At 40.5% G+C, this 13,961-nt stretch overlaps 1 protein-coding gene across 1 annotated transcript in view; it reads right to left on the bottom strand.

Annotated features, from left to right (window-relative positions):
- Window positions 1–8,668, bottom strand: part of LOC146434941 (uncharacterized) — a 40,454-nt gene extending 31,786 nt beyond the window's left edge. Inside the window, exons 1-3 of the mRNA XM_085065638.1 lie at window positions 8,565–8,668; window positions 8,045–8,175; window positions 5,431–5,605 (exon numbers count right to left, since the gene is read on the bottom strand). Of these exons, the coding sequence (XP_084921764.1) occupies window positions 5,431–5,605; window positions 8,045–8,175; window positions 8,565–8,628 (370 nt within the window). The 5' untranslated portion in view covers window positions 8,629–8,668. The remainder of the gene's footprint in view (window positions 1–5,430; window positions 5,606–8,044; window positions 8,176–8,564) is intronic.
- Between the last annotated feature and the right edge of the window lie 5,293 nt (window positions 8,669–13,961).

Here is a 13,961-nt window from a genome sequence, read left to right as displayed (position 1 = left end):
AACACCAGTTCTGAGCGTGCTGGACTCTGTCCAGGCAAAATTTGTTCATTTCTTAATAATAACAACATTGCATTATGCTAGGTCATTAATAAATAAAGGGTTTGGAGGGGCAATAAAAAGATTTTTCTTTTTTTCCTTTACTAAATGAAACTATTGCTATAAAGGCCCTGCATAATTCGCAGTAACCTGTGGTATCATAATAAAATGTGTTCTTTGGCCCTAAGCTCATACAGTGCTTAAGAATATGTTTAGCTGAGAGAATGAATGTGACTCCCATTTGGAAAAATAAAAAGAGATGTTTTCCTGACTTTCAGAAAGAACATATGGCCAATATGTCGGTATTTGGGCACCTGTGCACTTTGACTCCTGGAAACAACCATGGTGAGGTCAGTGACAACCAAAAGTTCCAGATTCTGCACATTGTAGAGGATATTTAATGCAAAACTTTCTTCAGAAAGTTCCTAATCACACCAGGAACAGACTCAAGACATCTTTCCCCACAGCACCAGTGGACCAAAAAGAGCAACCGTCTTTGACAAGTGTTTTAGACTTTCTTCTTCAGGCTACAGGACCTGTCTGTGTGGATGGGAGCAGTCTTAGACACTTCCAAAAAGCCAGTATCACACAAAAAAATCCCATCAGCAGTTTCAAAAGCTATAATGAAATAAATTCCATTTATATATATATATATATATATATATATATATATATATTTCCGTGTAGACTGGACATTAACAGACAGCCACCCCAAATACCAACTCTGCCTCAGGGGTTATCTCTAGAACAGATCCTTTTGGAGGAGACTTTTTTCTGGGAATAGTTTTCTGTATCTTCTGATAGGGACCTTTAAAAGCCATCTAGTCCAAACCTCCTCCAGCAAACAGGGACAACTTAATTAGACCACATTTCTCAGAGCCCATCCAACCTGAGCAGGAACAGGGCAGCCACTACTTCTCAAGACAACCTTCTACCACTCTTGTTAAAAAGCCTCTTCCTTATTTCCAATCTAAATCCACCCTCTTTCAGTTTATCCCTTGTCCTGTCACAACAGACCCTGCTAAAAGTTTGCCCCTATTATTGTTATAAGGGAAAATATACACAGTCTGTATGACACCCTTTGGTTTCTGGCAGCCTGAGGATATGGTGGACATTTCCTCCTGTGATGGAGCACTAATGAATGCAATCCTTTTTTATTTTTTTTTAGATGATTAATCTACACACAAGAATCAAGTCCTGATCCTTTAAAAAAAGCCATCACACTCATAGTTTTAAGATACAAGATGACCCTGATGAATCCTGCCCTGCATCCAGCTCATCAGACCCTCCAGGAAGAGGTGAGGTTTCATGGTGACAGTGTGGCTGTGGAATGGGGTCATTTGCTGCCTCTCCCAGTCTCACCTTTCCCATGTGGAAAGCAGGATGTCACTCAGTGATGTCTCATGCCTTTCCCCCATCAGACTGAGAAACGGGGACACTGCACATCCTCTTACACCACTCAGCTGCAAAACTGGTGTGGGGCTTTGAATAATTAACAGGAACGACCAGCCTTGGCTGCTTACAGAAGTCATCAAGAGAGATTAGCTGGAAGCAAGTACTGATGCTCTTAAACTTCTTACGTCTACATCTGGCCTTGTTTTTTTCCCCTGTTTCATTTAGCACCAAATCCTCCAGGTGCTTACAGGGCAGGGCTGTACCAGGAGCTGGTCCCTGTAGCCACCCTAGAACTCAGTCCTGTTTAGGGACTGCAGGTCTGTTCCCCACGTTGGCACAACTCCCCCACCTCAATGGCATCAAATTCAAATTCCCTGGGTTTTGTTTGTTGTGCCATAAAAAAGAATATGGTAGCTGCAGTCCATCATGCTAAATCATTTTAGCACCTCCTTTACTCTACACAGACTTACAGTGTTGAGAGCACATTTGTATTTTTCTTCTGCTACTTTGGATTTATACAAAAAATGCCCCAATTTCCATTTATTTGTGACAGAATATTGCCTGTCTTCTTGTTTTATCTTTTCAGCTTAAGAAAAATAACATAGGACATGATCACCACTAACAAGACAGCACATTCTATATAACTTTTCCTGCTGTGTTGTTTTATTTACCAGCTTTCAAATCCCTAACCTTCCTCTCTCCAACTTCCTTTTAAATGAAAGGATCCTCTTGTCTCTGTGAAGTTCATATCATCTGCACTGGTTTGCGTGTTAAAGTTTCAGCATCCATTTAGTCAGTGATGGTTATTCTGCTTAATGACTCCTATACCCTTGCTAATACTCTTTTATCTGGCTCTAATATTTTAAGATCTTGTCTAATATTAATGCTAAATGCTAATATTAAAGATTTGCTACTAATATTTTAAGCTCTAGCTGGTAGTGTACTAATGTTTGGGGAGGTGCTTGGGAGTTCATTGTATTGGAAGGACTGCTGGACTTTGAACGTAAATTTTAACATCCTTTATGACTATTGCATAGAAACCTAAGCAAAATAAATGGAATACAGGGACAGGTTTTAGCAATTTATTTATGGAGTATCCTGCCAGCAATGAGCTCAGAATCAGGTTGAAAATGTGTGTGTGTGTGCGGGCATATGAGTGTGTGCCTCTGTGCATCTCTCCAATAAACCAGAACAGAGAAAAATCACCCAGTGTGAGGCAGAGGCTGGGGACACCTGCAGCCTCTCCTCCATTGGGTCACAGCCAGTGCTGCCACTCCAGGTGATGCCACAGGGACAGGGAAGGAGGTGGCTCTTGTCCCACAGGAATCCCAGCCCTGAGCTACAATTCCTTCAGTATTGCTAATTCACCGATTTTTTCTACATACCTACAGACAGCCATGTTTATCCCTTAGCAATAGAATGTCCTAAAGATTTACAGGGGACTGGGAAAAGAAATTTTTAAAAAGAAAATGAAATTAAAACCTCCCGCATTTCAATATCAGTTTATTAACACGAACCTCTGCCACATGCAAAGGGAGAACAGAATCCACCCTGCCTCTGAAGAACAACCTCCTCCACTAAAAATAAAATACAGAGCAGCATTTATTTCACCACGGTTTAAGAGTTAATGAAAGATTTGCACCTGTACAGCTGTTGCAGACTGAAACGAGCTTGTGGAGCGAATGTGTTTTCTGGTTGAGACAGTTGTAAATGCCTTGAGTAAAAACACTGAGGACTGCTAATGGATAGGTTTATTTTAAAGCATGCCATCTGCTATCAATCATAGAGAAGTATAGGAAGCAAGTTTGGCTGTGCTCCCTCCTTGTGAGCCTGATAAAGATAGGGCTGTGGTACTCTGGAACATTTAGTACTCAAGAGAATAAAACATCAAACCTACTCAGCAGCTCCACTAACAATAATAAAAATGCCTCTGCCTAAAGGTGACATTCTGAATTTACGATTATTTGTGTCTATAAAGTGTATTCTTTGGCTCCTGACTCATTCTGACTGTCTCACTACAAGAACAATACATTAAGCCTGCCTGAAGTAAATGGAAATCCTATCCTTTTATTAAACCAGCAGCCAGTACCTGAGATGTTCTAATGCCCTGTAGGACCCAAAGAAGGTTTTCTGCTCTGAGTGTAAATTCTTTTGCTAGGATTAAAGTCAACTGCAGAGAAAATGCTTATTTTGTGCACTCAGAACTAAGCCCTTCTCCAGGTAAATGTAGTTTTAAAAGAATTAGAATAAAACCAAGAAAACCCAAGGCAGATTCTGAATATGCAAATATGCCACGCAAAGGCTACAAAAACTGCAATTTACCCCGTTAGCTCATATTTTATGCTACTTAGCATTTGAAAAAGGAAAAGCTTACGCTGTAAGAACCTGCCCAGAAAAACCATGCAGAAAATTCCCAAAAGGTGTGTTCCAATCTTCCTTCCTAGTGCTGAACTTCACATCTGCTGAGATTCTCCAGAATTGAATCCAGGGACTTTTTTTATCTAATTTTTTTTTCCTCCTTTTTTCCCTACACTGCATTTTCCTCTGAAAGAGACAGTTGGAAGACGCAGAGCTCCTTCCCCGAGATACACGAGCATTTGGTTAACTTCAGAGGTATGAATCATTCCCCTGGCTAACACCACATCCCTCTCCTCTCTCTCTCACACTCTGGTACCCCACTGATCAGGGGCTCTTGAGCCTGCCTGCTGAAAAATAATTAAATATATAGCACTTCCTGGCAAATTCACCAGATATAAAAAACACTTAGCAGTGAAGCACACCGGATCCGATCACATTAGGCTTCTATCTCCTATCTGCAGCTTAACAAAATTCCCTTGCAAGCCTGCTGCTGATGGAGAGCATTGCTGTGGAAGCTTGGGGAAAACCCACCTGGTGATCAAGCTCATGAGCCTAATTAAAGTTAATAGAGAAATTAAAAGTGGGGAAAAAAATTAGAACGGCAGCATGGAAAAAAAAAAAAGAGTAAGCACTATGAATAGAAAGAAGATAAAAAGCAATGGGAAAAGTGAGTTTTTCTTTGAAGTCTGCACTGGAAAGTGATGGTGATTTCTTTCAGTGCCCCCCACACCCTGAATTCTTTACACAGTGGGCCATAGGTGCAAGCAGAAAAACAGAAAGCAGAGATTTAGACTTTTAAAGTTCACAGTAATAAATCAAGGTTGATTTTGTTCCTTATTCACCACTTCGGTCCTCAAGAGCTTCACTGTCTCTAAAGTCCATGGTCAAATGACCACTGGTTTCAAAGAATATCTTTAATCCCCTTGTCTGAGGAGCAAAAGAACTGAGAAATAAGTTTCTAGGGGAGGATCAAAACTAGAACATACTTGGAATGAGTAAATGAAAGATTATAAAAAAAAAAAAAAAATAGGAGATTATAAAGGCAGAGGAAAACCATAAAGATAGAGATTGTTCTACAAGGAGGTGGATAAGCTCTGAGCAGGTTGGGAGGACTCTGCATGGTCACTTGGCTGCAGAAACACAGAAATACTGGAAACAATGCAGGAATGTAGGAAGGCAAAGCTCAAGTAACAGGAAAAACTGGAAAACAGGCAGTGGTCAAGACTTCCATGCTCAGCAACACCTGGGAAATAACTCCCTGGAGGTAATTCTCACCTCTAGGTGAACATTTCCAAGTAACTCCCTTTCAAGAGCAACACCCCAACTCATAAGGAAATAAACATCCATGACCATCTCTCATTATGACCTCTGTACCAAAACCAGTCTGTTCCATGCTACAAGAGGGACAGTAAGTCACACAAGGGGACATCATAACACCGAGGTCACAGACCAGTCACAACCATGACAATCTCCAGCAAAAAGAGTTCACCAAAACTCCAGTGATCAAAACATTATAACAGCATTGAAACTTTCACAGAAAGGTAGCTGTTTCTCAAAAAAATGTCATTGCCAGGATTTTAAGTCTGGGATGAGAGGTTTGGATAGCCAGAGGAAAGACAGAGGAAGCCAATCCAGACTCACCCATAGCCTGATGGTTACACTCCTGGGGATGGTGGGAGGTCCAGGTCCAAATCCCAACTCTGAAGACATTCCCAACATTGCTGACAGCATCCAGGAGGAAAGATGTGCTCCACAGCCTTACTCCATGACATTTTGCAGGAAAAATATTAATTCCCAAGGTTTTCTTTCCTGTCTCCTGAGAAAAGGAGACAAATTAAAAGGCTTAAAAATTTTTCATGGCACAGACTCCTTTTCCATGGCCATCCCTAACCTCTCACTGCCCAGAGGTTCAAAGGCATGCTGCTCCTACCAGAGCTCATGTGGTGAACTCCCAATATTTTGCACAAACTTAACAGGATCCTTTTAGGCTTGTAGAGAACATTTTCCTGTGAAAGCTCGCAGGCTCGGAGCAGCTTGCCACCAGAGTTCAAGTCCCTGGCACACAGTTCAGTGCAGCTCTAATGAAAAAGCACAATGATTGGGCCTGCGTTGCTAAGATTAGACATTAGTGGCCGTATCAAGAAGAGAAATACCTGCAGATTAGCAGAGCAATTTGCTGCTCTAAATCTGAACCTTCTAATCTCTTTTTTTTTTCAAAGTAAGTAGCAGCCCATGAATATGGGAACGGAATTAAAACTGCATTTACTAAGTGATTTCTAAAATACTTCGGCATGTGTTTTAGAAAACTGACAAGTCATTAAAATATAGTTAATAAACATTATTCAGAACTCATTGCTTTAGATTAACACTGCTTTAAAATCACAGACATTGATTGGTTCAGTACACTACTGCAAGAGGAACTGCAGCTGCTGTCCATGCCCTGTGGAAGGAAACATGGTGGGCAACTCCGAGTTTAGCTTGCATTTGTATTTTCTAACTGAAAAAATATTTCAGAAATATTTGCAGAAGACTTTAAAACTTGGCATCCTGGCCAGTGGGGCCATGCACAGAGACTGGAATCACAAGTAAAAACTATGGAGATTGAAGGGTGGCAACAGACTGAGATAGTTGAGGGTGTTCAGCCTGAAGAAGAGGTTTTTGGAAGGCTTTAGAGCCCCTTCAAGCACCTAAAGGGGCTCCAAGAGAGCTGGAGAGGGACTTGGGACAAGGGCCAATGGCTTTAATCAGAAGAAGAATAGATTTAGATTAGATTTTAGGGGGAAATTCTTCCCTGTGAGGTTGGCGAGGCCCTGGCACAGGTTGTCCAGAGAAAGCTGTGGCTGCTCCATCCCTGGAAATGTCCAAGGACAGGTTGGATGGGGCTTGGAGCAACCTGGGATAGGGAAAATGTTCCTGGCAGGGAGGCTGGAATAAGATGAACTTTAAGGTCCCTTCCAACACAAAGCATTCTATGATTCTAAGGAAACTAAAATAGGAGCAGAGGTAGCAGCACCATTTTTAGTGACCAATTCAAAGGACCCTGAAATCATGAGCCATTTTTGATCAAACGTAGGTGAGAACCATCATGCGCAGCTTTCACTGATGACAACTTTTTGAAATTTATTGTGTGACTGTCAAGAAATCTTCCCTTTTAGAAGCTCTGCCCTGAGCCAACTGGAGCTGACTACTTTTCACATTTCATGCAACCACGATCAGCTCAGGCACTGTGGGGGAAGCAAACTCAGGCACAGCTCCTGACTCTGAACCATTGCTGATGACCCAAAGCCATCAGGTGAGCACCACCACCAGGTGCTCTCCCTGCTGCAGTGGGCAGCAAGCTGGTTTTGATGATGTTTGCTGATATTTTGATGAAAAGGGAAGGATTTGGTGAGGGTGCTGGTGTTTTGAGAAGGGGTTGATCAAACTCTCTTTCTAGTACACCCCTTCACCCTATTTTATTTTTTCTATCCAAGCACTGCAGGTCAAACTCTAACAGGAGAGGGCTGAAACTGAGAAGAGAGACAATTTATCTTAAAAATGAAAACATTACTATTCATAGTTGACTTAGCTAAAAGGAGAAAAAATCATGGCTTAGTCAAAATTGTGCCCATCTAACTTAAGCTAAGATAAATATTTACAAATGTTCTTAATGACCATTTTTAATCACTTGCAGGATTTAGTGGGCAGCTTTCTTTTGTTTCGTTGGTTTGTTTTTTTTTAAATAATAAACTATTTCATATTCAGAGATGTCTGTAACCTGGTGCATGGTTTTGATTTATGACATCTCTCAGACATCAGAATTTTGGATTTGAACGCTGAACCATGAGGGAGATCCAGATCCTCCAAGTGGTTTTATTTTTCAGTCTTTTATAGTGACTAGGAGTTCAAAGTCTTTCATCCTTTCATACTGCTACTTATACAGAAACAAGAATAACACTTTGCACCCAACTGAGATCATTTGAGTGACACCAGAAAATTTATGCTTGAAGGTTCTCATGAGATGGGTGTGATTAAACCTATTTTACCTACCCTGATCCAGGATGTCCTATTTTGGGGCCGCCAAACTCTGTGAAACTCTACAATCCTGCTCATTTCCTCCCTTCACCATTGTGGTTGGAAATATTTGTTCCACAGGGCCGAGCAGGGCAAATCATGGAGTCGTGGAGTATCTTGAGTTGGAAAGACCCACAAGGAACATCAAGGCCAAGATCAAGAAGCTTTTGCAGAAGGGGAATCTGAGAGAGAGGTTACACACATGAGGATGCTGGGATGGGTCAGGGAGTGAGGCAGCTGGGTGAAGGGTGAGTCCTCCAGTGACACATCTAGAAGCAGCAGGGACTTTTCGAGGCTGTGAGAAGCTGCTCTGAAGAATGCAAAGAACACAGCCTGTTTGAAAGGAAAAAAAAAATATAAAAGGAGAAAAAAAGAATCATTAAGAAACTCAGAAGTGCAGCTCAAGGTCTTGTTTTCCTTAGCCTAGTGGTGAAGGAAAATTGTTGTCAGAAATACAAGTATTTAAACAGCAAGGAAGCAAACGACTACTTCTGCCAGTGACGGAGCAGAGCTCAGCTGCTGCCTGTGAGCCAGAGGGATTCTCATCCAGCCTGGAGCTGGGAACACTCCCTGGAGCAGACACCCCTCTCCTCAGCCTCCCCAGAGCCTGTGGATCAGCCATGGCCCAAACCTCATCACATGAGTGATTCCCACTGGGATCAGTGCTCCTGGTCCCACAGGGAGGGTGGCAGAGGGACCCACTCGGCGTGGGGCTGACTCACCGTCCTCCGCCGTCTCCTGCGCCGCTGCTTCCAGCTCTGCCAAACGAGCCAACAGTGAGTGCATAAATATGTGAAAATATTTCTCGCCCACTCCCAGCCATGTTGAAAAGAAACCTGTTGTGGTTAAATGACTCGGTCAGTTCTTCAGGGATTTTCCAAAGTTTCCTATAAAAAGAAATCTGTGGGAAATGAATGATTGCATAATCACTAACACATGCCAATTCATCTAAGCCTATTATCTTTTATGGCATTTTGTACTCTATTGTCCTTACTATGGTGAATTTCTGTCTTACAGTTCTTTTCCTTATTAAATTATTTACACATTTTGCTCTCGCCGACCCTTTTGCATCGGTAGGATATTTAGCATCTACAGGAAAGAAGGCAAAGACAAATGGTCTCTTCGCCTTTTCTCACATCATATTTTTCCCACCTTCACAGGAATATCGCAACAACAATCTCTTTGAGAACAGGAAGAACTTGCTGAAATGAGAAGTTGTATTAGCTGGGTCTTGATGTCACAAAAAAACCAGTTTTTTCTTAAGGGATATGCATTTTTACAGAGGTTTGCTAAGGTCCTGGACAGAAATGACCAGTATTCATAGTTTTAAAATTACATAGTCCCTTGAAAATGCTGCAAGTTGCCTACAGGTCATCATTTCTTAGAAACAAACCCCAAGTGTCTTGGAAATCTTAATTACACTGCATTTCAATTGGGTTTAGGCTGCTAAACCACAGATTTTAATAGGAATTTCAGATCTTTAAAAACCTTTTGATTTTTGACTTTAGGAGCCTGACATTGCCTGAAAGCCAACCAGGCGTTCACCTTTAGAGTTAATATTTAATCATGTTTTGAGTGGGTTTTTTTTCACTTTTGAACACTTCCCAGGTGTTCATAAATGTGTGAATCATGGCTAAACACTCACCTCTCCAAAAGGTATTGCCTCCAGCATGGCTGCACTTTTAAATAATGGAAAAGTGGAGATTATCTGTGTGATTGAGGAGCACAATGCTTTTTTTTCTAAAATCCCAGATATTGAGAGGAATTCTCACTGATGACTACTAACCACAGAGCTCTAAGACCAGGGAAGAGCACACATTAGCTGCAATAATCTTTAGATTAAACTAAGAGGTAACTCCAGATAATCTTAATGTGAGAGAGGAGACTGCAAAAATGGGCTCCAGGATATGGCAGGCAGAGAATAAATGAGCTGCAGGTTCACTGCAAAAACTCCTGACACTAAATATGAGGTGGGACAGCCATCCTTTGGTTATACCATTCATCTCTGTATTGAAAAGACCAAGTCTTCGGAGCAGAAATGCATCCCAAATATCTCAATTCTCCATCTCCCAGTGCAGGGCAGATTCACCTCAGGAAAAGCAGCAGATTTGGAAGGGTGGTCTAGAGGTCAGATGGGAGTTGAGTGGGGATCAGACTGGTGATGCTGAAGACAGGGAAGAAGGGGAGCAATGATCAACTATTGAGTAACAGTGCAAACAGGAAAAGGTTCTGTTGTTACACAGCATCCTCCCCACCATGCAAACCCTCAGAGTTCCTGCAGCAGCTCCAACAACTGCAGCAAAAATGCACTGCAGCTCTGCCCTCTCTTTAGCCATTCTTGAGATAAAAATGTCTTAGGCTCCATTGCCCACTGAAGAGGGAAGCAACAGCCAGCAAGTCCCTGATTTATTGACAAGTTTTACCAACTCCATCAAGTCAACAGGACCTACTCTTAATTTACCTCTGATTCCCCACAAGCAAGAGCAGAAAAGTTTTATATCACGAGCAGAAACATGTCAGGCCAACAATATCCCTACAAACCAGATCAGCTTTTCCAGAAAAAGGGATTGTTTCCATTGCCCACATGAGCAGGTTTTCACACACAAAAATACTCATTTTGGTTCTCCTGAATTATTAATTTTATTTTAGGTGTTCCTTTGACATTTACCTTTCTGAAACCAAATTAATTTTTTTTTAATCAGAAATAATTTTCAAGGCTATTTGCCAGCATTCACACCCTGCAAGTGTTCTCTTGTTGTCGAGGGCTCCTGAGGATCTCCAGCACCTGTCATCCTCTGCCAGCACCAACCTTTCCATCTGGGCAGGCCTCCAGAAAAGATTATGGGCAGTGTAAAATCCACCCATCTTAAATCACCATTTCTCTGATATGCATCAGGGGTTCAGAGAGGAGAGTCCATTCGATTTTGTAGCTCCTCAAGCATCTGTATCTTTCTTGAGTCTCTCTTCAAAAATAGATTTATTTGTACTTCTATTGGTCTTGTAAGATCTGCTTTGGTTTTTTTCTATTAGCAAAATATTCAGTCCATTGGTAACATTTTAAAGGACTTTATCAGCCTATATAATTTTATAATCATTTTGTTGTTTTCACTAAAAAAAAAAATAAATGTAACTAGTCAGACACCTAATTCTACTTAAGTGCAAATAGATTTTTTTGTGGTTGAATAATAACATCTGTTTTGATTTTCCAGCCACAAAAGTGCGTTTTATCTGGCCTTCCTTTATTTGAACTTTTCACATCTGCTCAGGCCTGCTTCCCATAAACTAAATACCAGATCCTTTCACAATGTAGGAAATTTACCTGCACCAGTTGTTGTCCCAGCTCCAAAGACTTCTTTATAGGAGCCAGATAAAAATGTCAAAAGACTAATAAATACAATCTTAGTGCGCTGCGTGTTTATTAAACATTGCTATTTATTTTCTCCATCCCAAATGGTTGGTACTCACAGACCTAATCCTGCAAAACTTATTTTAATGAATGAACTAATTTACTTTTATGGAATAAAGTATGTTGTGGGCTGGTGCCCCATGTTCCACACAAAATTTGGAGATAAACTTGTCTCAACACTCTGTGTTGTCAGCTAGAAATTCAATCAGAAATTACAGGGATGGTCAGTTACATTGTGCTTTCAGCAAATAAAAAAAGTCTTGAGGGGAATTTTGTAAACCATTTTCAGGGTTACCTGCAAAGATTTGGTAGTGAATTTTGAATTTTGACTTATTCTGGTCTCTTCAGAAGTGAGCAAAATCAGGAAGGAAAACGGTGTTAATCAAATATACTTTTAATTTTTTTCTTTTCACTTTTTTTTTTTTAAAGTAGATATTTAGTTTCTCATTGTAGTTCACATCCCAAAACTTAAATATGTTTAGCAAAAGGAAAAAAAAAATAAAGAGAGGGGGATGAAACTTCAACTGAAGCAAAATAGGCCAAGGGGTTTGGGCACTGCCATCAGCAGATTGGAAAATAAATCCTGGTTATCAGACAAATGTTAAGGATCATTCTTTGAACTCAGAGCTAAGACACAGGAGAATTCTGCTCTGCTGATGTGACCAGGAAGATATGCAAAAAAAGCACCCTCTCATCAGCCTCTTCATAATATCTGCATCTATTCAGCATTTCTTTCCAGTGATAGAAAGATATATCTGGAGAACTCCTACGTCCCTGGGCCCCATGCAGCTGCGTCTGCAGCAAAACTGCAATATTGGGCCACTTTCCACAGACAGATAACTCAGCAAATGCTCTGCAGAGCAGAGGAGAGAGCACTGATGGCAAAGCTGAAAAACCAAGTTTTCTTCTCTCAGGACACCAGGAGCATCTCTTCTCTCAAAGCATCTAACCTCTGTTGTAGGGAAGAGACATGGTTTTATTCTTTTGTGTTGTTTTAAATCTTTAGCAAATCTTGGGCTCTGTGGTTTGGCATTCTCATCAAACACAGCTTTATCAGCCCAAAACACCCACCAGTACCAGTGTCTTAAATAGACGTGAGAGAGGAAAGTGCAAGGAGGACCAGAGTGGCTTTGGGAAATGTTGGAAAGGCAATATCCATGCGCTGCCCTTGATTTACACCTTGATTTTTTCCATCTGCACGAAGGATTAAAACTGCGTCATGATGGAACAGTTGTGAGAATCACAAAGAATTTAACAAGTCAAAAATGGATTAAAAAGCACTTTATGGCTTGTTAAAGAAATCCCCCTGTTCCTCAGAAGCATTTTTAGCATCTTATTAGTGGTATTTGATCTGACTAACATATTGACTCGTCATTTGAATAGGAGATGAATCCTTTTTGATGGACCACAAAGGGAGTATAAATTCAAATGAGGCACTTCTCCAAATTTTTATTTAAGCATAACCCCAAAGAGCCCATAACATCTGTAAAGGTTTTTTCTGTGCCCCACAAAAGACCATCCTAATGATCTTTTAAATCATGCCTTTTTTTTTTTTCCCCTTAGAAGTAATCATTGCATATGTATTTAACTCAAATAATAATGAGTTGGAAGTTCTCTTTTACCTGTTTTCTGGAATGCAAAGCATTAATTTGACTTAGGAAAATATTCTAAGCCAATAGAACATTTTTTTTAAATCTGTCATAGAACTTTAGCATGAGTTGAATTCATCATAAGTCTCTCTCATACAAAGTAGTTCAGAACTTGACAAAATGAAAAACATAAGACATATCAGAGAAATATGCAAAAAGCCTCATGTCTTTCAATCAATCTCTGATCTGAAATGATTTTGATCTATCCAATCTATACTGTTTGGGACAATTTCAGTGTCACCAGAACAGACACTGCTCTGGAGTTACTAGGCAGACCCACAATTGGCTACCCTTTGGCAAAAGCCAGAAAACTTGCTCCTAGTCATTTTTTGGAGCAATTTTATACCATCTAAGAATTTGCACTTAGGAATAAGTTGGAGACCTCCAGCTCATTTTGAAAACAGTAATTTATAGCTACACAGACATTATGATTTTACAGTGTTTTGATAGTTACGCCTTCACTATCCACATGGAACATTTAAAAACGGATTAGAAGCCATTAATCTTGGAAATATGAGGGATTTGTAGCCTGAAGAGGAACTCAGAGCATTTGCAGTCTAAGTCTCTTTCTGCACCTAGGTGTATGGTGTTGTTAAGGTATTTTATCCTTTTCTAGAACAGGTCAAGAATTATACTGAGGCAACACAATTGTGGTAAAAGTACTGGATAATAAATCAGGGATCTCAATACTTTATCACAGATATTCTTATTGACCTTGGACAAGTATTTAAGCTGGAAACCATTTTAGGCAGTTCCTGTCTCTTGTTACCATCTCCAACAGCACTCAGTCAATCGGATCCCCATATGCAATTTCATCCTTTAGGCACAACAATAATCACAGCCTCCCACTTCATTAAACGTCTTTCATTTTAAAATTTAAATACCTTAGAGATGGGTCGAATCAAATCCTTGTATTTTCCACAACTATGCCTTGAAATGTGGGGGTGATCCACTCAATCCAGCTCTCTGCAGCAGGCCATTAATTCCACCAGAGCCTGACCTCAGATGTTGGGTTCAACTATTCCTAAACTCTGATAAATGTCAGGTCCAAATCCAAATCTGGA

Source organism: Lichenostomus cassidix, chromosome 7, assembly GCF_008360975.1.
Source record: "Lichenostomus cassidix isolate B80296 chromosome 7, HeHo_3.0, whole genome shotgun sequence".
Lineage (NCBI taxonomy): Eukaryota > Metazoa > Chordata > Aves > Passeriformes > Meliphagidae > Lichenostomus > Lichenostomus cassidix.
This window is presented reverse-complemented; position numbering and strand designations above follow the sequence as displayed.